This window comes from Gobio gobio (genome assembly GCF_949357685.1).
Source record: "Gobio gobio genome assembly, chromosome: 7".
In the NCBI taxonomy this organism is placed as follows: Eukaryota; Metazoa; Chordata; class Actinopteri; order Cypriniformes; family Gobionidae; genus Gobio; species Gobio gobio.
Genome location: NC_137103.1, coordinates 20,504,074 through 20,529,091, shown reverse-complemented (window position 1 = coordinate 20,529,091; position 25,018 = coordinate 20,504,074). Strand labels below are relative to the sequence as shown.

Genomic DNA, 25,018 nt, shown 5'->3' with positions numbered 1-25,018 from the left:
AGAGCATTTGTGAGGTCAGGAACTGCATGAGAAGGCCTGGCTCATAGTCTCTGTTTTAGTTCATCCTAAAGGTGTCCGATGGGGTTGAGGTCAGGTGTTCTTCCACAACAAACTCATCCAAACCATGTCTTTATGGGCCTTGCTTTGTGCACTGGGGCACAGTCATGCTGGAATAGAAATGGGCCTTCCCCAAAGCATTGTCAGCTCAAAGTCTTAGTATGCTGAAGCATAAAGATTTCCCTTCACTGGAAGGGGTCTAGCCAACCCCTGAAAAACAGCCCCATACCATTATCCTTCCTTCACCAAACTTTACAGTTGGCACAATGCAGTCAGACAGGTAATGTTCAACTGGTATCTGCCAAATCCAGACTCGTCCATCAGACTTCCAGACAGAGAAGAGTGATTCGTCACTCCAGAGAACACGCCTCGCCTGCTCCAGAGGTCAGTGTCGGCGAGCTTTACACCACTCTATCCGAGGCTTGCCACTGTACTTGGTGATATAAGGCTCACATGAAGCTGCACAGTAATGGAATCCCACTCCGTGAAGCTCCCGCCGCACAGCTGTTGTGCTGATATTAATGCCAGTGCAAGTATGGAACTCTTCAGCAGAGCCTCAGCACTCGGAGTCCCCCCTCTGTGAAATGACATGGTCTTCTGTTTCGTTGCTGCTGTTCCTAAACGCTTCCACTTTCCAATAATAACATTTAGAGTTGACCGTGGAATATCTAGCAGGGATGAAATAACTGACTACAAACTGACTTATTGTAAAGGTGGCGTCCTATTACAGTACCACGCTTGAATTCACTGAGCTCTTTTGAATGACCCATTTTGTGCTCAAATGTTTGTAAATGCAAGTTGTGTTTGAAATCGCCCCCTATACCCTCATTCACTATTCCTTGCATTACACCATCATCCTTCCCTTGGGTCATTTTGACCCGAAACTCATGTTCATCGGGGTGGTCCAAGACCTCAGTACTTTTGTCGCATTTGAACCACGAATACACACAAATAAAATTGACTGGATTCGAGTAGTTTATGGGGTTGTTATAAAAAAAAAAGTAACAAATCCTTCCCTTGTGGGTCACTTGTGTGAACCCTTTAGGAATGAATGGAATGCCTCAGTATACATAAGCCCCGTTTCCACCGAAATTACCCGGAACAAGTTGTACCAGGAACTTTTTTTACAGGAACTTTTTTCCCCCCAGACCTGCTACTGTCTGCGTTTCCACTGCGGTCTAAAGTACCGTGAAGATTAGGCAAATTAGTCCAGAGACGTGGGACTGCGTGCGACTGCTCCTCCCAGTCAGCGACGGACAATAATAATTTTTGCGCGACACTGTCTGCAACAATAACAAGTGGAGGAGATGCAAGCAGCGCTGCTTTTGCTGGTTATGTATTGGTTTACTAAAGATGTAATTAACAAAATGGCGGAAAAGAGACGAGCACTGATACTAAAGCGTATTCTGAAAGCTCGTAAAGCTAGATTTAAAATAAGACAACGTATGTTATTATCAGCTATTATTACGGACATTGACCATGAGATGGCTGAGACGAACGCGCACCATCGGACAGAAAGAGCAAGACTGATATTTACTGAACGCAGAACGAACCTCGCAAAAGACTTTTAAAAATGCTGGTTGAAATAAAATGCTGCGTGAACTCAACCAATCAGCATGTTCAGCGCCCAAGTCCCACCCCCGAAAATTCATGAACTTTGAAAAAGTACTACCTCGGGAGCAGGGCCATTCGGAGCATAGATATCTAGATATCTATGATTCGGAGGGGGAAATATTTACCCGGAACTTCATTTAGACCCTGGTTCCTGCGGTCGAAACACACCGAGTACCTGAGTACCACCCCAAAGTTCCTAGTTCCTGGGGAAAGTTCCTGCAGTGGAAACGCAGCTATATTAGAAACCCTAAAAAAATTATCAAAATTAAAACGAAAAATGCTAAAACTTATTTTATGTCTACATGTGTGTCTGAATGCATACTGAAGAGATAGATTCAAGAAAGACTTTAGGACCCAGCGGAACAGCTCATTTGCTCCATACAGAGCTATAAGGCCATCTAGTGGCAAGAGTCATGAAACATATTTTTTTCCAAGAGGTTGGCAGCCAAATTAACCCAATATGAGATATTTTTAGTTTATTTTAGCTGGTTATTACATGTATTGGAGAATTATTTTGAATTTAAGAATGAATGTGAAGTATGTGCTTACATTATATTATTTATTGGTCAAATCTAGTAATTTAAAGGTAAATAAATAAAAATAATCTTTAAAAAATATAAAAATGAAATGATATAAGCTTTCTGGACAAAAAAGAAAATAAGTATAATTTTAGGGCTTCAGGTCATTTTGACCCGCAAGGGCAGGATTCTGGCTCTTCCAAGCTTTATAATGGCACTCAGCGAATTTGAAATGCACTATGGTTTTGGACATCACTACAAATGGCTGTCCGTTCAAATAATGCCCTATTTAAGGATATGGGGGCGATTTCGGACACAGCCGCAGACTGCATGGCTAGGTGCTTGATGGGTCTGATTTAAAAACCTGAATTCAAGAATATAGTGTGTGTATTTTTTTTTGCACTGTCACAAAGGAAGAAAGATGTATTGTCTTGTGTCTGCTTTATTCAAAAGGTCCTATTTGTACACACAGCAACATTGTACAGATAATTCCCAAACTTCTATTGTTCCACAGGATCCTGTAAAGTAGCTGACAATAATTTAGAAATGAACACGCCAAAGACATATCCCTTTACAAAAAAGCAAATAGAAAAAAAGGCACAATGTATTTTCTCATTACACCAAGGTACTACCCATAAATTATACAGATACATTCAAATCACCAAGAGTATGTCGTCCTATAAAGGACAAATGCACACGGTGCTAAATGTATGATTATGTAAGAGGTCCACAGCTTTATAGAAAACATCTACATGTGCCTCTAGCACTGCAGAACGACACAATCCCACAGTAACCTGAACATTCAAATAGACACTTTAAATATTTATAGCTGCAGAGCCAGGTGCGGGTCCTAAATGCGCACATACAATTACAGTCAAGGAGACTTTTGGTTCGCTCACACTGATTTATATTTTACAGTCTGAGCTTGATGTGAACATTTTGAACCTGGCAGCAGAAGTGCTTTTAAAAATCTAACACTTTATCCTACTGAGAAAACATATCAAAATGTTGTATATCTTGTAATATTAATATAGAACAGCTTGAATTTTGTTTGTATATGAATGTATAGTAACCAGTGGTCAGATAAAAACTAGTTCCTAAACATCTTTCATAATGACTTAAAACAAACATCATGATTATTCATTAAGTCACAGGCCAGCAGTGAAAGTCTCTAACAGTGGGGTGTCCAAACTCGGTCCTGGAAGGCCACTGTCCTGCAGAGTTTAGCTCCAATTTTTCTCAACACACCCCGCCTGGAAGTTTCTAGAATGCCTAGTAAGACCTTGATTAGCTGGTTCAGGTGTTTAATTGGGGTTAGAGCTGAACTTTGATTGGATAAAGTTCAAAGGATTGGACTGGACACCCAAAGGATTGGACACCCCTCTCTAACACCGAAAAAGAAATAAATATGAAATAAATAAAAGAAAATAATTTGTCATATGGCTGTATCGCCTAGTGGATCCCCTATATACAAACACAGGATAAAAACCTTTAACGTCACCACAGTAAGACACAGAAAGCTACAGAACCTCTTAAGGGACATGGCGATATGACAATTTTATGTCAATACTTTTGCGTTCTCCTGAGAAACTTTGCGCTCTCTCGCAAAATGTTTTAGTTCTTCGCGAGGGAACGCAATGGTTTGCGAGAGGAAGGTTAAACTTTCGTGAGCGAATGCAAAGTTTCTCGAGTGAATGCAAAACTTTTGTGAGAGGACACATACGCATCGAAATATATTTCTTCCACCACATTTTAGGGGTTCTGTAGAAACAGTCCAAATATATATATTTAAAAAAAAGGTCATCGACTAACAAGATAAGCTTTGGTTCATAGAAAGGCAGATGAGAACAATAATATATTATAGATTTAGCACATATTATATACACATACATAAACTGATAATGAGCTATACGCTCTATGGGCCTAGTTTATGAAACACATGTAGAACAAATTTCAGTGTAAATATTTCTTAAACAATTCTTACATAAATTGCCGTGTTCAATTCAATGTGACAATTCATGCAAGAATGGATTTATGAGCTGTTTACAGGGACATTTGTTCTGCGTGTTCAATGAAGGCGCTGTGTGCCCGGCGGGGGTCTAGAAGAAGAAATTATACTGCATTCATTTGAAAAATCCCCTTGTTAGCAACAAAAGGAGGCTACTTTTGGTTGTGCAATTGTGCATTATTTAACTGGAGGGATTTTTAGGCTTGGTCTCACATTGAGTCATGTTCATTTGTTTGGAGACAAATGCAAGCTGCAGGTTCAAGGCTGTATGTCCACGATGATCTCGAGGGAAAAATATTCTATAAGAAGATTTTTCTTCAAAGTTGCTTTATAAAATGTCTCTTTTTCTAGTCCATTTTCTAAAACAGAGGACTGAGCACAGGTTTCAGTCAAGTTTTGGTCCAGGGTAGGAAGTGGTTAGATAACAACTGGTGAGAGATGAACATGTGTATCCAGTGCCGCCCTTCACGGTTCCTCTCGCTCAGTTAGTGCAAAGTACTCAATGTTCCTTCATTCTAAAACACAGGGGAAAAAAAGACTTGTATTATCAAAGCTGAAATGATCAAATATAGGAAGTCCTCTGACTGGTCATTGATTTGCAACTGTAATTGTAAAGAACAAGCACAAAACAGCACTCACTCGACAGCGGCTCCTGGCCGGTTCCTATTAGAGCGAAGCTCCTTCATCACAAGTCTCAGCAAAAGCTGAAGAACACACAAACAATTAGGGTTGACAAAAGTACTACTTCTCTACCAAGTTGATATGAAAATTTTAAAACATAACGGTATCAGTCTTTCTACAGTATTGATAGTATCAAGTACCAGGTCAATCAGGTGCAGCTTTCAAACGCTTCTGTATTTATACAAGCGCTCTGTGAAGAGTGTCAAAGGTTTCGATTTACAACATGTTTTTGCAGTGTAGAGAATTGTAGCCAATTACTGACAAGTTTGTTGAGCGTGTGAATGCGTTGGCCAATCAAAGGCGTTTAAGATTCTATTTAATAGCCAGAGTTTGTTCAGCGTAAGAAATGGAAAACAAATTTCATCTAGTGGAACCTTTTGGTACTGTGCCCAAACAAAATTTTACTGAAAGCTAATTTTTTCCATATATAACCCTCAAATTTGGAACACAGCTTTAGATTTATGGCTAGTTTCAATTTATGGCTTTGATTTTCTTGTTTCAGAGTTAACGTTTTGGAAAATAAATACATTTCCTATAAAAATAGTATTTTTGTAAATTTTTCATAACAATAAAAGCAACATTTCAAAACCTTTTTTAAGTGAATTTTTTAAAACTTGTTTTCACGTTAGCAATAATCTGCCAAGTGTCTTCTTTAAAAAGAGACTGAACTCTGAATCTATGTTTCAAAGCATTCAAGATTTATGACCGTTTAAGTTGGCCATTTAATTTTCATGCTTATGCTCATAAAGTGAATATATGCAGTGGCGTAAAGCAAGGCGGGACCGAGAACCGTCACCTGGACCACACACCATTCTCGAGGCTCACAGAGGCTGCCACTTACTTTCGCTTTGTTGTGGTTTATTTTGTTATTAAAATTACGCTTGCCGGTTCCTGCCTCCTCCTCCCCTGAGTTTTGAACTTTGTTATATACATACAGTATATATATACAAACTTTTTGTAAATTATCCACCGACTTATTTTTCCCAGGGTTTGAAAAACTGTGCACTGCTAGGGGGCCTCAGCAAACTTCCAGTAAATAATACAATTATTAATTAAAATGCTTAAAATAAAAAGATAAAGGTGCACAAAATTAAACTGACATCATATGTTTAAGTTGACATTAGAAGTACCAGAGTTACAAATCAGCTTAGATAGGAGGGCCTTTGAATATTGTCTTGGACAAAAAGTGCCTTGGACTTAAAAAAAAAAAAAACCCTAGTGGGTCTCGGCTCCCCTGGTTGAGAGCCACTGGTCTAGAAGTCTTCTGAATAAATATAACAAACCGACCAAAACACAAATAATTTGAATTTGCAGGATGGAGAAAAAGATTTGGGAGCAGAACTGAGAAAACCTGGGAAAAACGACTTAAATTTTGTCCTGTTCCTCACATTGCTTGGCACCAGAAGACTTGAAATGTACATGGGGCATATAAACTACTTTTAAGGAGCTTGATAGACATGTTTCATATAAGTTCATCAAAACTTTTGCTCTAAAAATAAAATCTGGCAAATGTAGTTATCTTTTATTTAGACTCACCAAAAGTGCTAAAAAGTCTGCGGTCATGAGCATGTAAAAGACCTTATCCCACCCTTGCACTGACAAGAGCCCTGCCAGCAAAGGGCCCACAGCAGCACCTGCAGAAGATAAAAGGCGCAAGAGTGACCTCTCTCTGCTCTACACGAGACAGCTTCACAATAAAACATGAATATGAACTGAGGGCCTGGAGATATGATGGTTATAAGGCTCTTACCAACAGATCCAGTGCCGTCTATAATAGCTGTAACTGTAGAGAGAGCCCTGGCATTGCCTTTTAGACTCTTGTGTGTGCCCTATGGAATTAAATCAAATAATCCATCAGACAAAAACAGCATCTGACACATGAATAAGCACAAGACTATGCAAATGATAAAAGCCATTTCCTATGTACACACACACACACACACACACACACACACACACACACACACACTCACCAAGTCAGCAGAGACAGCTGTTGTGATGAGAGAATACGGGCCGTTGACTAAACCACCGCACACCAGCAGCATACCTGCCATATCAAATAACATACAAACATCAGAACACTAAACCATGCAATAACACCAGAAAATGTGTACAGAATGTACTGAAGAGGTAATAGAATAGGTCATTCTACAGAACAAATCGCTTTTTCATTTTGAAAAGATTCATTTAAATGGCATTGTATTGTATCTATTTTAATATATGTTGGAATATAACTGCTTTCAGAAAAGTAACAGGGCTGACAGTTTTAAGGCTTCAATACATAACCCTTCTGCTCAATGTCACGAAACAAGCTGCTAGTTAGAAAGAGAATTTAAAGGGTTAGTTCTCCCAAAAATGAAAATTATCCCATATTTTACTCAAGCCATCCTAGGTGTAAATGACTTTCTTCTTTCAGTCAAACATAATCTGAGTTATATTAAAAAATATCCTGGCTCTTCCAAGTTTTATAATGGCAGTGGATAGAGCCTGACAATTCACTGCCATTATAAAGCTTGGAAGAGCCAGGATATTTTTTTAATATAACTCAGATTATTTTTGACCGAAAGAAGAAAGTACACACATAGGATGGCTTGAGGGTGAGTAAATTATAGCATCATTTTCATTTTTGGGTGAACTATCCCTTTACTGCTGACGAATCCACTTCATTTATCAATTAAAATTGAAGGATCATGTGACACTGAAGACTGCTGAAAATCAGCTTTGCCATCACATTTTAAAATATATTCAAATGGAAAAGTTACTTTAAGCTCCTATGTTTTTATCATGTTGCTAGCATGTGCTTAACATTTTAGTACATTGCTAGCATTTCATATTTTGTTGCTGGAATGATTTAGCATGCAGTTAACATGTTTAACATAATTTACATTTTTTCAGGATGATCCAAGCATGTTTTAGCATGTTCCAAGCATGTTTAACATATTGCTAGCATGTTTTAACACATTTCTAGCTTGATCCTAGCATGCTTTATGTTGCTAGCCAGTTTAATCATGTTCTTAACATTTTAGTACATTGTTAGCATTTCTCATTTTGTTGCTGGCATGATTTAGTACGCAGTTAACATGTTTAACATTATTTAATAGTTTTTTAGCATGATCATAGCATGTTTTAGCATGTTCCAAACATGTTTTAACATATTGCTAGCATGATCCTATCATATTTCAACACATTGCTAGCATGATCCTATAATTTTTTTAAGCACATGGCTAGCATGTTTGAGCATGTCCTAGGATAGACAGCTTACAAGCTTAAATACAAATACAAAGAGTGATTGTATGAAAGTTCTGAGTCTGTGAGAATTTGGGAATGTCCAGCGGTTCAATAAGGGAATTCTCAAAGTTGGATCAGTTAGCAAACTAAATCAGAACAGTCTGAAGGTCTGACCCGAATTTGGTGGTTGTAGTTTTAAAGCTCTAGGAGGAGATACAGTTTACAATTTAGTCTCAGAAGAAGCAGCAGCATCCTCTTAAATTGTAGATCAGTATGTTGGCATTGTCAATCCAGCATAATAATATATCAGAATATTACAGTTTGTATTGTATTTTTGATAGCTTTGGTGAGCATAAGAGACTTCTTTCAAAAACATAAAAAAATAATACTGACCCCAAACTTTTGTAGATACAAATTTATCAAAATGTTTTATATTGACTACTTCATATAATATAATAACACATAGAAAAGCTGGCATCAGCTATCATCTGTTAATCTCATTAATTCTCTCATTTGAATCAAAGCAGCAGGGGTCAAACACTCTTATAGAACTCTGAAGGATTTGATGTCTTACCAATAGTGGGACCCAAGCCAAACTGACTGATCATAGAGAAGCCGTAGAGCTATAAAAAAAACAAAACAAACACAAACCACTGTCAATGGGGAGAGAAATGTGATGCAACAAAGAGCCTTTAAATGCACAGGCTCCCCTGTATTTGATCAACTGAATGACATACTGTGGGCGCTGCCAGGAGAAGCATCACAGCACAAGTGGTGGCTCGCTTTCCCATCTTATCAGAGATCACTCCAGCCAGGATCCCTCCTACACACACACAAACACAAACACATAAACACTTAGTGGCTGTTCATACAGAATGTGTTTTTGCATTCTGCTGCACTGCACTTTCATAGTATTGCTGAGTAAACATGAGGTAGAGTAACACGTTTGACTGTTATGCAAGCGTTTAACATGACGTAAAAAAATGCGCCATTCAACTTTTTTTCAAAAAAAGATTTCCCATTCCCATACCCTCTGTGAGAATAGCCAATTGCAAAAGTTTGGGGTCGCTTCTGAATGTTTTTGAAAGAAGACTTATGCTCACCAAGGCTTTGATTATTTGATAAAAAATACAGTAAACAGGAATATTGTGAAATATTGTTACAATTTAAAACAACTTTTTTCCATCGGAGTACATTTTTTAAATGTTATTTATTCCAGTGATGCAAAGCTGAATTTTCAGCATCATTACTACAGTCTTCAGTGTCACATGATCCTTCAGAAATCATTCTAATATGATAATTTGTTGCTCAAGAAACATTTATTATTATTATCATCACTGTTGAAAACAGGAGTTCAGGATTGTTTGATGAATAGAAAGTTCAAAAGAACAGCATTTATTTGAAATAGAAATCTTTTGGAACATTATAAATGTCTTTACTGTGACTTTTGATCAATTTATAAAGATATTAATATTGTTTAAAAAAATTCTTACTGACCCCAAACCTTTGAATGTTAGTGTTGATAATGGTAAAAGTATAGTTAGCAGTGGGCAGGACTGTTAATTAAAATATTTGAGTGATGAAGAAATTATATTAAAATATAAAAGCGGGACGTGTCCCAAACAAGTCAAGATGAGGAAAATCTTGTTAGGTCTGTTAAGGGTGTTGTTAGACACATCACTATTTGTTAAATTGATAAAGAAAGCAACAGATGAGTGCTCACAGGTGTGTGTATATCAGCTACTAATACCCACTCCAATTGCTAAACATGCAAAAAAGGACAAAAACTCTACATACCAACAATGCCACCCACATCAAATAGAGTTGAAAGGTCTCCGGCTTTCTTGGCATCTAGGTGAGCTGAAAAACAGGATGTACATGTATGTAGTGATGTATTTTAGTAAGCCAAAACATGGAAACAAGTTAGCATTTTAGCACTTATCATTCCATCATCCGGAAGTCAATGGGTTATTTGAATATGTTTTTTGGTAAAATGCCTCAAATAAGTTCTGCGGTTAACACAATCATACGGCGCAATGCGACGGCAGGTGCGATGCAAGTGTTTTTTGCATGTTTCAGCCCGACGCAGTTATCATTTTCATGTCCAGTGCCACGTTGTTTAAATAGGAAATGCACTCGCGGACATCAGTTCGACCATGGGCGTGCTGGTCTGAAAACGAGGTGTGTTCAGGTGCATTGTTGGTGCGTTACTATTTTGAGGCAACGGAAATTGACTGCACCATTGACGAACAAAAACCTGGTCTAAAGTCAATAGCGCAGTATTTTTTGTGTTATTTAAAGGGCGAGTTAAGTAATATGTGCCTATAGGCAGGTGCACACTCTGCTTATTACACACACAGGGATGCACAGCAGCACACAAACAATTCTAAATATTAAAAATAAAAGGATTCCTCTCTGGAGAGTCTTTCCGCTCGCAAAGTCCACCATGTAAATAGCGAATCTGCCATGGTGCAAGCGCAACTGGCTGTTAAAGGGAATGAGACTCCGTTTGGTTTATTGATTTAATGCCCAAAACACACCCATGACTCATTAAGAGACTAGGTACAACCCTTTTGGACCATGCGCCTGATGTGCCGACCGTTGTTTCTCTTGTTAAACTAGCAAAAGTGGATGAAGTGCACCAGCTCCATGTGCTCAGATCGTTAAAATAGGGCTCAATGTCTTTTACTTGTTTGTTGGTTGCTAAAAAGTGTCTAAATATGACTACAGAGGTTGTCGGGACATTAAACATCATCACACCGAACAGGTAAACTCATTTACTCACTAGTCCACCTTCACAGTCACGGTGTGTTTATAATCACGCTCTTGCAAACCATTTTAACTTGAACTTTCAGGGAAAATGTGCTTCAATAAAGACTGAAAGAGTGGTCGTCAGCTTTGGTGTGCTTTGTTTATAGCCGATGTTCAGCTTTTTACTTCTGCCGATTGTATTTAGGCATCAAAATTCATAAAAGTTGTGTTAATTTGTAAAGATTATCATGATGAACAAAACTTTTGTAGGTCACAAAGCTTATTTTCTGCAATAATGCCAATGGAAAAGTCCTATTGGGTTTTTGTCGAGGGCGATGCTAACTTATGGGTTGGCCTACAAAAATACGTCATCACTGCAGCAGTCTATTAACCACCATCTCAAAATGTGCAAATATATACACAAAACTAGTTTACTAGTTTAGATCTAGGGAAGCACAGAAATAAATAGAACAGAACAGTGTGTAAGTCAGTGTGAGTTACCTGCTTTAGTGATGTAGAGGGGCAGCCAGAAGAGGAAGGTATAACTGACCAACTTGGCAAACAGCAGGCAAAGAGAGAACTCCACCACTCCCTGCAAACACACAGCAGGAGAAACTTCAGTGATGCTGTAACACACGCTGACTGATGGACAGACGGATGAGCAGCACTCACCGGAATGCGTAAAGCTCCCATGAAGCTGATGGGTGACGGTTCTGCCTCACTCTTCACCACCACCACCTGCTGCACGGGAACACACACGCCAATGCTCTCCTGCCCCAGCAGAAGCTCTGTGTCCCAGCTCTAACAAACAGGAGGATCGGACAATTAAATATATGAAAGTAATACTTCTAAAGGTGTGACACAGAAAAATACACATTGAGGCAATGATGTGGACTAACCTGTGCTTTAGCTCCTGGCTTGTACTGCAAGTAAAGATCTTTATGTCCATTAACACCATTCCAGCTTTTATGAACCTTCTGAGAAACAAAATACAGTTACAAGTTCAGGGTCACATTTACAAAGAGAACAAAACCTAAAGTCAACAAAGGGAACAACACCTAGACTAGGTGTATTCTGGATATATTCATCATAAAAAAATATTTGTATCAATAACACAATAATAACAAGTCACATGGGTAATTGAAGTGACGCATACTTTTTAAATTCATGATTGTGTTAAATGAGAAAAGCATAAAAAATTATATTCTTTTATTCAACATACAATGTACTACACTAACGTTTAGGCTATAGCCATGATTTTCTTTCAGATGCTGCATCTGAATTGGTATTTAGATTTACACATACATACATACATAACATACATAACATACATAACATACATATTACTATATATTTACATTTATTTCAGCTCAGAGGTGGCATGAATACATTTACATAGCAATTGCATAAATAATGCCATGTGATTAATGGGTTTTAAATGGGGATTAAAGGCTCTCCCAAAAATTTCATTTTGAAGAATATTTTGATATTTGGAAGACTGTTGGTAACCAAACTGTTTTGGTTGCTTTGGACGTCCATTATACATGTATATAAAAAATACAGAGACATCGATAAATACAGATTATGTTCCACAGAAGAAAGAAGTCATACAGGTTTTAAATGACATGAGGGAGAATAAATGATAACAGATTTTTTTATTAATATGGAAAAATTATTTATATACTGTATATATATATATCTCTGGAAAAAAATTATATATATATATTATATATTATATATATATATATATATATATATATATATATATATATATATATATATATATATATATATATATATATATATATATATATATATATATATATATATATATATATATATAAATTATACTCTAAGTAAAGTCTTAATGACCAAGTCATTCATTCATTTGATTCATTCAAACGGCTGAATCATTCAGGAATTAAGCAAATAGTTCTCTTTATCAATGGGCCATTGAATCATTGGTTCACCCATTTCTACACAAGCTTTCCATTGATGTATGGTTTGTTATGATAGGACAATATTTAGCCAAGATCCAACTATTTGAAAATCCAGAGGGTGCAAAAAAATCTGAATATTGAGGAAAAAAGTTGTCCAAATCAAGTCCTTAGCAAGGCATATTACTAATAATAATACATTTTTGATATGTTTACGGTAGGAAATTTATAAAATATCTTCATGGAACATGATCTCTACTTAATATCCTAATGATTTTTGGCATAAAAGAAAAATCGATCATTTTGACCCATACAATGTATTGTTGGCTATTGCCACAAATATACCCGTGCGACTTATGACTTGTTTTGTGGTCCAGGGTCACATAAACACATACATATACATATACATATACATATACATATACATATACATATACATATACATATGAGACTATGAAGGACCAAACTGAATATTGTTAAATATTTGTACAGAAAAAAATTGCATGAAATATTAAAACAATTATGAATAGAAAGTTAGAATTCTGTATAGAATATATAAAAGTTAGACTATAGTTAGAATAAATATAATAAAATCTGAAAATAATTAAAATTTAAATATATAGATTAAATACAACTTTGAATATGTAAAGGTAAATCATGAATATATAGATGTAAATCTGAATTTATGCAGTTTTAGGTCTAAAAAATAAATTCTGAATATAAAGTTAAGTCTAAAGATATTTATACATTTGATTAGGCATATTTATAGACAAGCTCCTAATATATACAAGAAAATGAATATTTCTACTTTTAAATATGTATTTGTCACACCCTGAAGAAAATCAAAATCACAAAGTTGATCAAACGGAATTATGACAAATTACATAATGAAAAAAACACATTTACTTTCTTTACACAAATAGTTCACCTAAAACCTTTATGTTGGAGAAAAAAAAGGTTTCCATGTCTATTTATCAACTACTAACATACTGCATATCAAAAGAATAAATATTTGCATACATTTCCAATCAATGCATCTGCGTTAGTATCATTGGCCCAATTCCCTCTTACAGCGTGTTTTCTCTTGTTTTGTACTCTTTAGAGGGCTAGACTCTGGTGTAATACCTCCTAAATTGTTTTTAATTAATCGCTATGAATATGTAAGAATCCTTTAGAAACAAACCAAGAGGCATTAGGGTAAACAATGACACAGAATCAAGAATCATGCAGCTGCAAGCTTCGAAGTGTTTGAAGTTGCTCTTGAATTTGATTAATTCCTCCTCCACAGACAAAATGAGGAAAAGAGGCGTCAATCTACATTTCCTCTTGCCGTCACCCCCTTCCTCCATCCCTAATGTTTCTGTTACTCCTGATTAACCACTCCTCCTGAATCAGAATCAATCTGATGAAGCGTTTCAGAAATGTGAACTCTCCGTGCTCGAAGAGCACCTCACGCTCTACTGAGACTCGCAGGTGTACGCATCACAGGGCCGTTGTCATAGCGACTGCTGTTGAGCATGAATCTGCGTCATGTTATCTAACCAACTTTGCCTCAGACTGCTGGGAAAAGACATTAACTTATGTAAAGATGACACAGACATTGTCTGTTTGATTCTCTGCTAGCCTTTCTTCTGACTCTGTATCTGACCCAAATTAAGTAATTTTTTCCCCAAACATGGAATCTGATATATACAAGCCTAATATAAACCACATCCACTGATTTTTTGGGAATGAGTCTCAACAGATAAAACAGGACCAACCCCCCCCCCCCCCCCAGAACAGATTCCCTCGTCTGCAAAATTACAGTGCAGACTTGTCATTCCCGAGACCGGATTTGAAACATGGATTTTGGATTGGATTGGATTTCCACCAAAAAAATTTAATAATTTAAATCGCACTGATCCCAAACTTCACAATAGTTATATATACAGTACATTCACAAAGAGCAATATGACCGGAAATTAAACTAAATAAATGGTGGACTAACCTGATTGCTTGGAGCTGAACTCTGGGCACTGGCGGTCTTCAGATCATTAGGGTCTGGAGATACAGAAGCATTCGCATCAAAAACCCATCAACTATCTCAAATAGTGCTTTATGACAAATTTGCACCCAGACACACATAAATAAGCCAGAGGTCACATTCACTTACGCTCTATGAGAAAGAAGAAGCAGATGACCCCCATGACAGCGATGATAACTCCAGGGACGATGAAGGACAGACCCCAGTTAGAGGAGACATAATACCCAGCAATCAAAGAACCCAGAATGTTGCCCACCGATGTGTGCGAGTTCCACAGACCCATGATGAGGCCTCTCCTGATACCACAACAAAACCAAACACATAAGATAAGATCCGGATAAGCCTTCCCTTATCTGCAATTGAGATGTATGAAAACACAGCATGCTTATGTTTAGACAGATTTGTTGAGTATAATGTCTCTTACCTGCCCTTGCCAAACCAGTTACCAATGCAAGCCACGACACTTGGCCAACCAGTGGTCTGAACCAATCCATTGGCCACCTACAGACAAAAAAATAGGAGAGAATGCTGAATGAAAACTGAACGAAATGGTAGATAAATAATTAAAGCAATAGAAATTGTGGGTTTGTCGTTTACACACACTACCATTCAATATCAGATGTGTTAGTTTTTTTCCCCCAAAAAAAATTAATACTTTTATTCAAGAAGGATGCATTAATTTGATCAAAAGAGACAGTAAAACATTTATAAATGTTAAAAAATATTTCAAACAAATGCTGCTTACATTTTCTATTAATAAAAGAATCCTGAAAAAATGGATCAGGGTTATACAAATATATTAAGTAGTTATTTTCAACATTAATAATAATCAGAAATGTTTCTTCAGCCGCAAATCAGCATCTGAAGGATCATGTGACATTGAAGACTGGAATAATGATGCTGAAAATTCAGCTTTCCCATCACTGGAATAAATTATATTTTTAAATATATTAAAATATGAAACAGTAATTTTTTTTACATTGTAATACATTTTTACAATATAGCTGTTTTTACTTTATTTTTGATCAAATAAATGCATCCTCAGTGATCATAAGAGACTTCTCAAGTATGACACCAACCTGAACAAATATATAGAAGCCAAGGCTATGGATGTCGTAGATGTATCCCAGTCCAAACAGACAGGTGAAAAGACCACTGGTCAACATGCCCACAGTCAGGTACAGGCGAATGGGCAAACGCTCTCCAATGATTCCACTGAAAAGATTGTATTAAGTGTCAATGCAGACAGAATGTTAGGAGCAAACAATAAACATATCAATGTTGTCAGATGACTTCAACTGCTCAAGATAAGACCAAAGACCAATGTCACTGAAATAGTTCAGAGCGTTTGGTCAGGTGTTTTAAATAATAGCATTTTTTAATTTAAACTTGAGTCGTAAAAACAGTGTTAAAGTTCAATATGGAGTGTCAGTCCAAACTGCTTCAATAAATCCATTCAAAACGTTGGTTTAATAATGCATTAAGTATTCAAATATTTTAGTAAACATACACACTGATAAATATTGCTGTATTACTATTTCATTATATTGGTGCATATAAATGAAATTATCAAATACAATTCTTCCTTAAAAGGTGCAATAAGCGATTTCTGAGAAATATTGTTAAAAGTGGATCGGACCGAGCACTCATGATGGGGAAGAGAGAGGGGATTTGAAGAAAGACCTTAGAAAGAGAGATGGCTGAGAGACATTACAAAAGTCAAAAGGTCAGAGGAATATCACTGGAAATATCTTAGAAGGGCTATTATCATGTAAGAGCTTTAGGACCCGTGTAAATATTAGAATAGCCCTCTAGTGCTGGAGAGACCCAAGCATGGATGCTGAGGTTGTGTTGTTTCTGCTCAATACGCAAGTAACATTGCTTTTGTTGTGTTTCACAGAACCAAGATATGCTGTTGTTGTAATGTTAGCTTTAGTAACAGGACAGTTTTCAGTGTTTTGTTTGTTTGTCTGGAGCTGCTGGCGAATAACAACCGACTCTTGCTTGTATTGAAGGGGGTGGATTCTGAAATCTACTGCCGCTTCAATATATATACATACATACATATATATCTCATATTGAGTGATTTATAATGAAGGTCTTAATCAATATATTTATCCTCCAACATATTAAAATGATTTGAAGGATTTCTTCTAGTTTATGATATCAATTAATCAATAGAACTACTGTTTGATTGTTTATTGCTCTTTTCATTTGTTCTCTAGTTTGTATTTAACTATTCTTCAGTCAAATTTGTCTTTAATTATTTTTACGCAGCGATTAAATAAAGATTTTTTTTACTGAAGAACAGTTTGGAGTTTCATCAGCAGAAGCCAGCTTCAGGACTCAAAAGGAGTTTGTAGACAGCGCTCTATAAACATACAATTTCTTAACACAATTATCCTCTTTTCAAGGTCTCGCAACGTCATTACTGCGGGTTGAATGATTCTGATTGGCTAAGAGAAAATAGATAGTCAGATAGTAAATCTCCACACATCGGCTGATAGGCAGAAGCATATCTCCATCACCAAACTGCTGACGCTGGAACCACGGAATTAGGCCCGTTGTGACCTTCCAGGTCGTGAATAGGCGCCGGCAGGTCTCAAGCAGAATACCAGTTATATACCAATACTGATCCGTAAAACAAAGATACTAGCGCACATATACAGATACACAGCTTCTTCAAGGTTGGAGTTGGTCGAGCTCTATTTCTGACCAGAAACTTTCCCAAAACATACTGATAGCATGTTCTTTCTCTCAGTAAGAGGTACGGACAATATTCATCTAGTGTTAAAGTTGAAGAATAATATAAATGCAAGACAAATCCATATTTCATTTCTGGAAGCCGGGCTGAATGAGTAAGCACTGTTACAGCACTCCTTGCAGCTGCTAGACCCTCAGTCACTCCTCAGATACCAAATACAGACTTTAGAGAACATATGAAAAGAATAATAAACAATCAAACAGTAGTTCTATTGATTAATTGATATCATAAACTAGAAGAAATCATTCAAATCATTTTAATATGTAGGAGGAAAAATATTGATTAAGACCTTGATTATAAATCACTCATTACGATACATGTATATTGAAGTTAGCCTAGAAATCTAGACGCACCCTAGCGGCAGCAAATCTAATTTGCAGCCAGGGTCGTCTAGTAACTCTCCGTCGGCATGCGAGCTGGAAAAAACAAACTCTGGTCAGGCCAATCACATCGTGTATAGAGTCGGTGGGCGGGCTTAACATAATGGCGGCAGAGTTCCGAGTGCTACTTGTAAACAAAGACTTTCGAATCGGCTTTGGCCGTGACTCTGGAAGACTTGGAGTTAAGCTTTTCTTTGAGAAAAGAACAAAGAACGGCACTGAAGTCATTCTTAAGAAAGGAATGTGTTTGGAGTTTTGCCAACCGGATACGGCGAAAGTTTGATCTATCAACTAGCTCCGCTTCACCTTCTTCGTTGCTCTGGTTGGTTGTAGCGCTATCCTATTGCGTGCAGAGGGAATTTGAAAGACAATTGTTTATCCCGCCCCTTGGATTGAGCCCTGCCAATGGTGAGTTCCCAGACCCAACATCTTGATGTGGGTCTGCCTTGTCAGGCTAGATTGAAGTGGCAGTGGATTTCAGAATCCACCCCTTCTGTATATACTCGTGTACTGTATGTTCCTTTTTTGTTGTTCGTTTGTAATCTCCGCTTTATTTTTCGTGAAGCATTATTTTGCTTCACTTCAGCTATAATAAAGAGACATCCACTCTCATGTTTGTGCATTTTGGGGGCGGAGCAATAAAGTTGAGGGTCTGTTTGTTTGGGTTGATCAACAGTGCTTTTCAAAAATCGCTTACTGCACCTTTAAATTTACTTACAATTCAAATATAATTATTCCTTAAATTGAGATTATATTTAAAGGTACAGTTCATCCAAAAAAGAAAATTCTGTCAATGCTTCCTCTCTCTCATGCTTTTTCAAACCCCATTAGGCTTTCGTTCATCTTGGAAACACAAATATCTTATTAATGAAACCTGAGAGATTTCTATTCCTCCATTGAAAGTGCATTCCAACAAAACTTTTACACTTCAAAAACAGAATTTTTGCATGCATGCTTGACCATTTACCATATTTGATGTGCTCTATGTATGTGCGCTGATCAATGTATATATGCCAAATTTAAATCAGATTTAATGTAAATTAAATTAATACAATTTAATTTATAAAATAAATTAAATCCATATGCATTACTTTTGCAATGTCTTTATGAACTTCTTAAAGTTTTGTAGGAATGGACATTCAATGGATACAGAAATCTTTCAGGTTTCATTAAAAATACCTTTATTTATTATCCGAAGATAAACAAAAGTTGAACAACATGAATTCCAAACCCATTTATGGGTTTAATGCCATATAATGCCACTGTCGCCTTTTGGCTTGCTTAGTTGGGCACACTTGTTATTCAACAATATTACCGATTTTACTGTACTAACACTATTGGATGAGAACTGAGCTGAGCTGGACGATGACATCACTGTTTTCTCCAGAAACTTATTCCATAACTTATGAACTTTACACAGTTGCTGAACTAAACTGAATCAACATTGAACTGATTTCAACTGAACAATTGTTTACTACTGTCTTTTTAGAGCTGATTTACAGCAGAATTTTGTTTGCATCACTTGATCATTATTTACCTGTTTACCAATGCAAAGCTGGTTTTAAACAAACTCTATTGTGTACAGCGCAATGGAAAAAAAGGTGACTTGACAGAATCTGGATTTCTACTTTAGATTTCTAAAACTAGATTTCCACATTTCTGAAGGGGGAAAAATATACCCTTAAGCCATTTTAAAGCAAACACATAAATATTCAAGTGTTTTATATATGTTCTTACCTGAGATACATGCCTATGGCATAAGCAAACAGGAAAGAATAATCCATTGCTCCAAGCAACTGCTTATAGTTGTTTCTGTCTATAAGAATAGAAACACAGATGCCGGACATTTAATGCACTGACTGAAAATGATAGAAACAGATATAGCTTGTATATAATCTAATATAATGTTACCGAATGGTTTCCAGCTGCAGTCTAGTCCTGGGTGAAGTCTAGGCTGCTGCATGCTCTCTGTCTGGACTTCCATGATCTGAGAGCAGTTCTTATGCAGCTCACTCTATACAGACACATACACAACACAACATGAACTCATCTCTAACAGTGCATGCAATTGACATGACAGCATATTAAGGCTGACTACAGGAAGTTCAACACGGTTAGATGGCAGCGTGCCATACATTTATGGATTACACTCAGATAAATGAGTTAATATGTGACAGAAATGGCAAAGCCCTTAGAGTTCCAGTAAGCACAAGGACTGCCGATAACAGCTTGTACAAATTGTGATCATGCCATCTCTGAGCAATCTAAAGTTGTCTAAATGTTATCCTATTTAGAGATGACAAAAGATGGTAATCGGGAAAAAAAAACTGAATTCTGGTTCTTATTCAAGTTCTGTTCTATCTATATACAATAGTTTGTTAATTTTTTATGTATTTTTTTTTTAAGTACCATGTAATCTTTAACCTTCGTTAACAACAAAAATAACACAAAAATGTGTGTAAAGAAAAAAAAACATTATTTCTGACAAATATAAAAATACGCTGCTTAAAATAAAAGAAATCTATTAAGTTGGCATTTTTATTCGTGTAGCGCTTTTCACAATACGCATTGTTTCAAAGTAGCTTAACAGAAAATCATGATTTTATTGTTTATCATATCTTGTTATCTTCTTGTCAGTTATTTTAGTATTTACTTTAGTTTTAGTAATATTTTGAATAAGCTTTTATTTTTAGTATTTTTATTTTCATGTAAATTTTGTTGTGCTTTTGTCTTTTTATTATTATTATTTTGTTTATTTTTTTATTATACATTTTATTTTTAATTTGAATTTATTTCCAGTTAATAATTTTAATGTTTGAACTTAAACTTATTTCAGTTTATTGCCAAGATCAAGTTTCAACATTTCTAATTTTCATTAAGTTTAAGTTTAACTAATATTTATATTTTATTGCATTTCAGATTTATTTCAATCAAGAGAAAATATTTCAATAGTTTTAGTATAATAATAACCCTGCTTCATGCCTTATTGTCGCATTTAGCAATCTAGATTGAGCTATAATAGTTTGCATTTTGCAATGATACAAGCAATCAACCAGTTAAGACATGTGACCCTGGACCACAAAACCAGTCATAAGTCGCACAGGTATATTTGTGGCAATAGCCAACAATACATTGCATGGGTCAAAATTATAGATTTTTCTTTAATGCCAATATCATAAGGATATTAAGTAAAGATCATGTTCCATGAAGATATTTAGTAAATTTCCTACCATAAATATATCAAATATATATTATTAGTAGTAATATTCACTGCAAAGGACTTCATTTGGACCACTTTAAGGGCGATTTTCACAATATTTAGATATTTTGCACCTTCAGATTCCAGATTTAAAAAAAGTTGTATCTCGGCCAAATATTGTAATATCCTAACAAACCATACATCAATGGAATTCTTATTTATTCAGTATAAATCTCAGTTTAGAAAATAATTAACCCTTATGACTAGTTTTGTGGGGTTATGGTTAGTTATGGTTAGTTTTCCAGGGTCACATATACTCAGCGTGTTTTATTTATATATATATATATATATATATATATATATATATATATATATATATAAGTTACTTTTTATTTGTTTCAATTTAAAAATGTGTCAATTCATTGCCTTTGTATTATTTAGCAGAAGAATATATCTTTCTGTCTCCTCACATTCAAATTCAAACTGCAAGCTCACAACACTTTGGTTTCAATTCACACCCTATAAATGATTCTACATGCAGATGTGTCAGTGAATGTGCATGTTTCCTCCAGCATGTGTTCTTTTAAAGGGTTTGTTCAATGTGACAGGGGTCGTGCTACCTTGACAATGCTGATGGGCTTCCTGGATAGATGGAAGCTTGTGTAGAGCAGGAAAGTGAGAGCAAACGTGAAGGCCTTGTACCTGCATAAAGAAAACACAGCAAAGGTCAATAAGGACAAGGAAATGGGGACATTTTACTTTTACAGTGAAATTTCCTCTTTTGTGCTCTGTAACAGCTCAGATGATTTGAGATTGACTGCATCCCAGAACAAGCACACATACAAATACTGAACATGCAGCTGGCATTAAATTGTTTGAGTGGCTAATGACATTCCCACCCACTGTTCAGTTACGCAAACAACTGTTAAACTAGCAAACAAATCAGAAGTTAAAGGGAGACTGTCTTTAAACTATTGCGTAATGTCAAAATAAGAAGGGCAAAGCAAAGCAACCAAGTCTTTTAGCAGTTGGAACTCCATTACTATTTTACAGTCTTTCTTAGATCAGGTTTAGACACTTACAGCAAGTCTTTTTTTCCTGTTTTTTGATTAGTTCATCACCCAAAACTATTGTATGATTCAGAAGACTTGATAGTACTTTTATTTTCCTTTTTGGTCATTTCTGGAGCTTGACAGATGTGGTTACTATTGCTGTATGGAAAAGAGATTCTTCGGGTACGCCATTTCGATAGTCCGCTTCAGATATTCATTAATTCATGTCAACTAACTCATTAATTTGCAACTATATGTCAAGTAGACTGTTAGGCAAATAAGTTGACATGTAGCAAAGTTACTTACAGTCAGTAAAATGTCAGTTGGGGAGCATCACAAAGTGTTAGCAGACATTAAGCAGACAGTCTACTAATACTCTTACATAAATATACCATTTACCATATTTGACTCCAAAAACCTTACATATTGTGCCTTTAATACACCAATCTACCGAACAAAATCAGCTTTTTTAGCTGATAACCACCATGATAAAACAAAAATAAGAAGAAATAGCACTATTTATATAAATATAATCATGTGATGTGTAACGCAGGGAGTTTTGGGAATGTCCTACATTTTTTCCCCACAAACAGTACAGGAATGTAAACACACCTAGTCTAGCCTGTGTGTCCCCTTTATAACTCACTAAACCGGTTTTTTCACAATCAATCCTGAAATGGTGTCGATGACGCAGGTATGGAACAAGGGTAAGATGATCAAATAAAGAGAGGCGTGTATGTACTTACGTGTAATGCAACTACTATGATCGACAGAAAAAACTGACTTCTTAGTTTGGTACAGAACACAGTATTGATGCTTATATTTAATTAAATACAGGATACATTAGAGTTCTACTCTACTCTATCGTATTCATATTCTCCAACACATTTCAGCTATATTAATGTCTGCTTAGCAGACCCAGAGAGAATCTGCATATTCTTCTCACATTTATGTGGGGAAAATGGTGGAATTGTGCAGAATGGATACTAAAACTTGTTAAACTTAAATACTTTAATTCACAGATGTAATCACAGTCAAATTTGCCAAAATATTTAAAGACACCATGAAATCAATTCAAATGAATTCATGCGTCTTCATCTTTAATCAAAATAACAGCGACATCTCTTCTGTGATAACGTGTTTACTGGCGCGAGGGCGGGACAACCTGTATCTCACATGAGCTCGACCAATAGCAAACCACAACCATCCAATCAATTCCTGATGAACAAAAGTCCCGCCAAATATTTTTTGCTTGTTTGAGAAGCCATTTCACTCGGATACATGTCAAAAAGGATATTGTATGCGCTCAAAAAAGAAAGAATAACCATTCGTTCTCAGGTGCGTAGAACAAAAAAGTTGTCAACTAAATAGACAAAATTGTCCACACACTGAAAAACATACAATTAGACCAAAGCAAGGGTCTATCAAAAATAAATATTTTTAATTTAACGTTTGCCAAGTGAAAAAAAGAGCAAAAATGTAAAAAAGAAAGAAAAAAGAAAGGGAAACCATTTACAAAAAACATGCAAGATCCATCTCTTCATTCAACCCAGAAGGGGTTAGCACTTTCAGCTAAAAAATCCAAAAAGCCTCCCTTTGTAATAATTTTTTGTCACTCGGATAAATGTCACAATAGAAAGAAAAGACTATTGCAAAGTTTTCATAAGCAAACAAGCAAAGACTGGTACCTGTGTAGAATTAAAATTACAGACTGTGGAAAAACTGGGCCTGCTGAGCATCAATCCCAAATATTGATAAAAGAGATAAACTCACCACTGGTCCCTATTGAAGGATGCCAGGAAGCGGATGCCCGGTGGGACTGGTGCCATGCTTGTGTATATGTGTGTGTGTGAGTGTAATACAGCTGCTTAGGAAATCTCATAAAGATGTTAGGCAGGATGCCTGTAGATATATGGTCACAAGATCCATCTCTGAGCAAAGGGACCTTGTGATGTGATCAGAAAGACACAAGAACCCATTATGAAGAGTCGCGTCCGTAGCTTTATATCCTAAAAATAAACAAATGAAGAAAGCATGAAAGACTGAAAGAAAAGGAGCCGTTTTCCTGAAAGATAAGTGAACAAACTATCACTTCGTTAAACAATAACATGTTCATTCCCAGCATATTTTCAGCCCTTTCATCTTGAGGAATGGCTCGCAGTGTCGAAGCTGTCAAAGCTCATAACTTAAATGACGACTGATAACGTGGTTGCTACTGTACAACCAGAACCAGCGTCTACGAGAGACCGAAAGCATACAGAGCTAAACTAGAACTATACCAAGGTCATAAACATTCAATACCATTCAAATAGGAGTCTGAATATAGTACATCATTATAATTACAGATCTCTCACATTCTCTCTATTGGTCGTTGAAAGGACACGTTTATTAATCGGTTGTGATGGATAACATGATGAGAGACCATTTGTCATAGATATAAAAGCACATATAATAGATTTAATTTAAAACAGAAACAGCCCTGGAGGTCTTACCGCGTCAACCGACTGTCTGTCCAGCGTTGTCTTTGGCGACCGAGTCTCGTTCACTTCCTCGTTCAGTGAGTCCGGTGTGATGATGATGACGCAAACAAGAGCAGCGTGAAAAACGAAACGACGACAGACTTCGGAGAACTAAATATTTCACAATAAAAGACTCTATCCATGCAGTACAAGTCAAACATTTACATTAAATTTAAATTAATGTATTAAAAATACATTGAACAAAAAGTCCATGAGCTCATTAGTAGTCATTACATATTATATAATAAGCCAATGCTACTGAATATACATTAAAAAAACTATATATT

The 25,018-nt window shown here is 36.2% G+C and overlaps 1 protein-coding gene across 1 annotated transcript; it reads right to left on the bottom strand.

Annotated features, from left to right (window-relative positions):
* Positions 1-2,614: 2,614 nt before the first annotated feature.
* slc37a1 (solute carrier family 37 member 1) lies at positions 2,615-24,788 on the bottom strand. Its single transcript, XM_079822481.1, has 20 exons — positions 24,705-24,788; positions 23,986-24,221; positions 21,781-21,862; positions 19,873-19,975; positions 19,699-19,777; positions 15,897-16,032; positions 15,242-15,318; positions 14,947-15,113; positions 14,782-14,834; positions 11,757-11,834; positions 11,530-11,658; positions 11,359-11,449; positions 9,904-9,966; positions 8,844-8,929; positions 8,681-8,729; positions 6,852-6,925; positions 6,629-6,707; positions 6,415-6,512; positions 4,837-4,901; positions 2,615-4,712 (listed from the first exon to the last, which is right to left on the bottom strand). Exons 2-20 carry the CDS (start codon positions 24,039-24,041, stop codon positions 4,697-4,699), a joined length of 1,581 nt encoding a protein of 526 aa, XP_079678607.1. The 5' UTR covers positions 24,042-24,221; positions 24,705-24,788; the 3' UTR covers positions 2,615-4,696.
* Between the last annotated feature and the right edge of the window lie 230 nt (positions 24,789-25,018).

Coding starts and splice junctions, on each gene's coding strand:
- slc37a1 (XM_079822481.1), bottom strand. CDS start 24,041: ATGGCACCAGTCCCACCGGGCATCCGCTTCCTGGCATCCTTCAATAGG. Junction 19,778..19,872: donor CTGCAGCTGGAAACCATTCG/GTAACATTATAT, acceptor CTATTCTTATAG/ACAGAAACAACTATAAGCAG. Junction 16,033..19,698: donor GCCATAGGCATGTATCTCAG/GTAAGAACATAT, acceptor CAATCTTTTCAG/TGGAATCATTGGAGAGCGTT.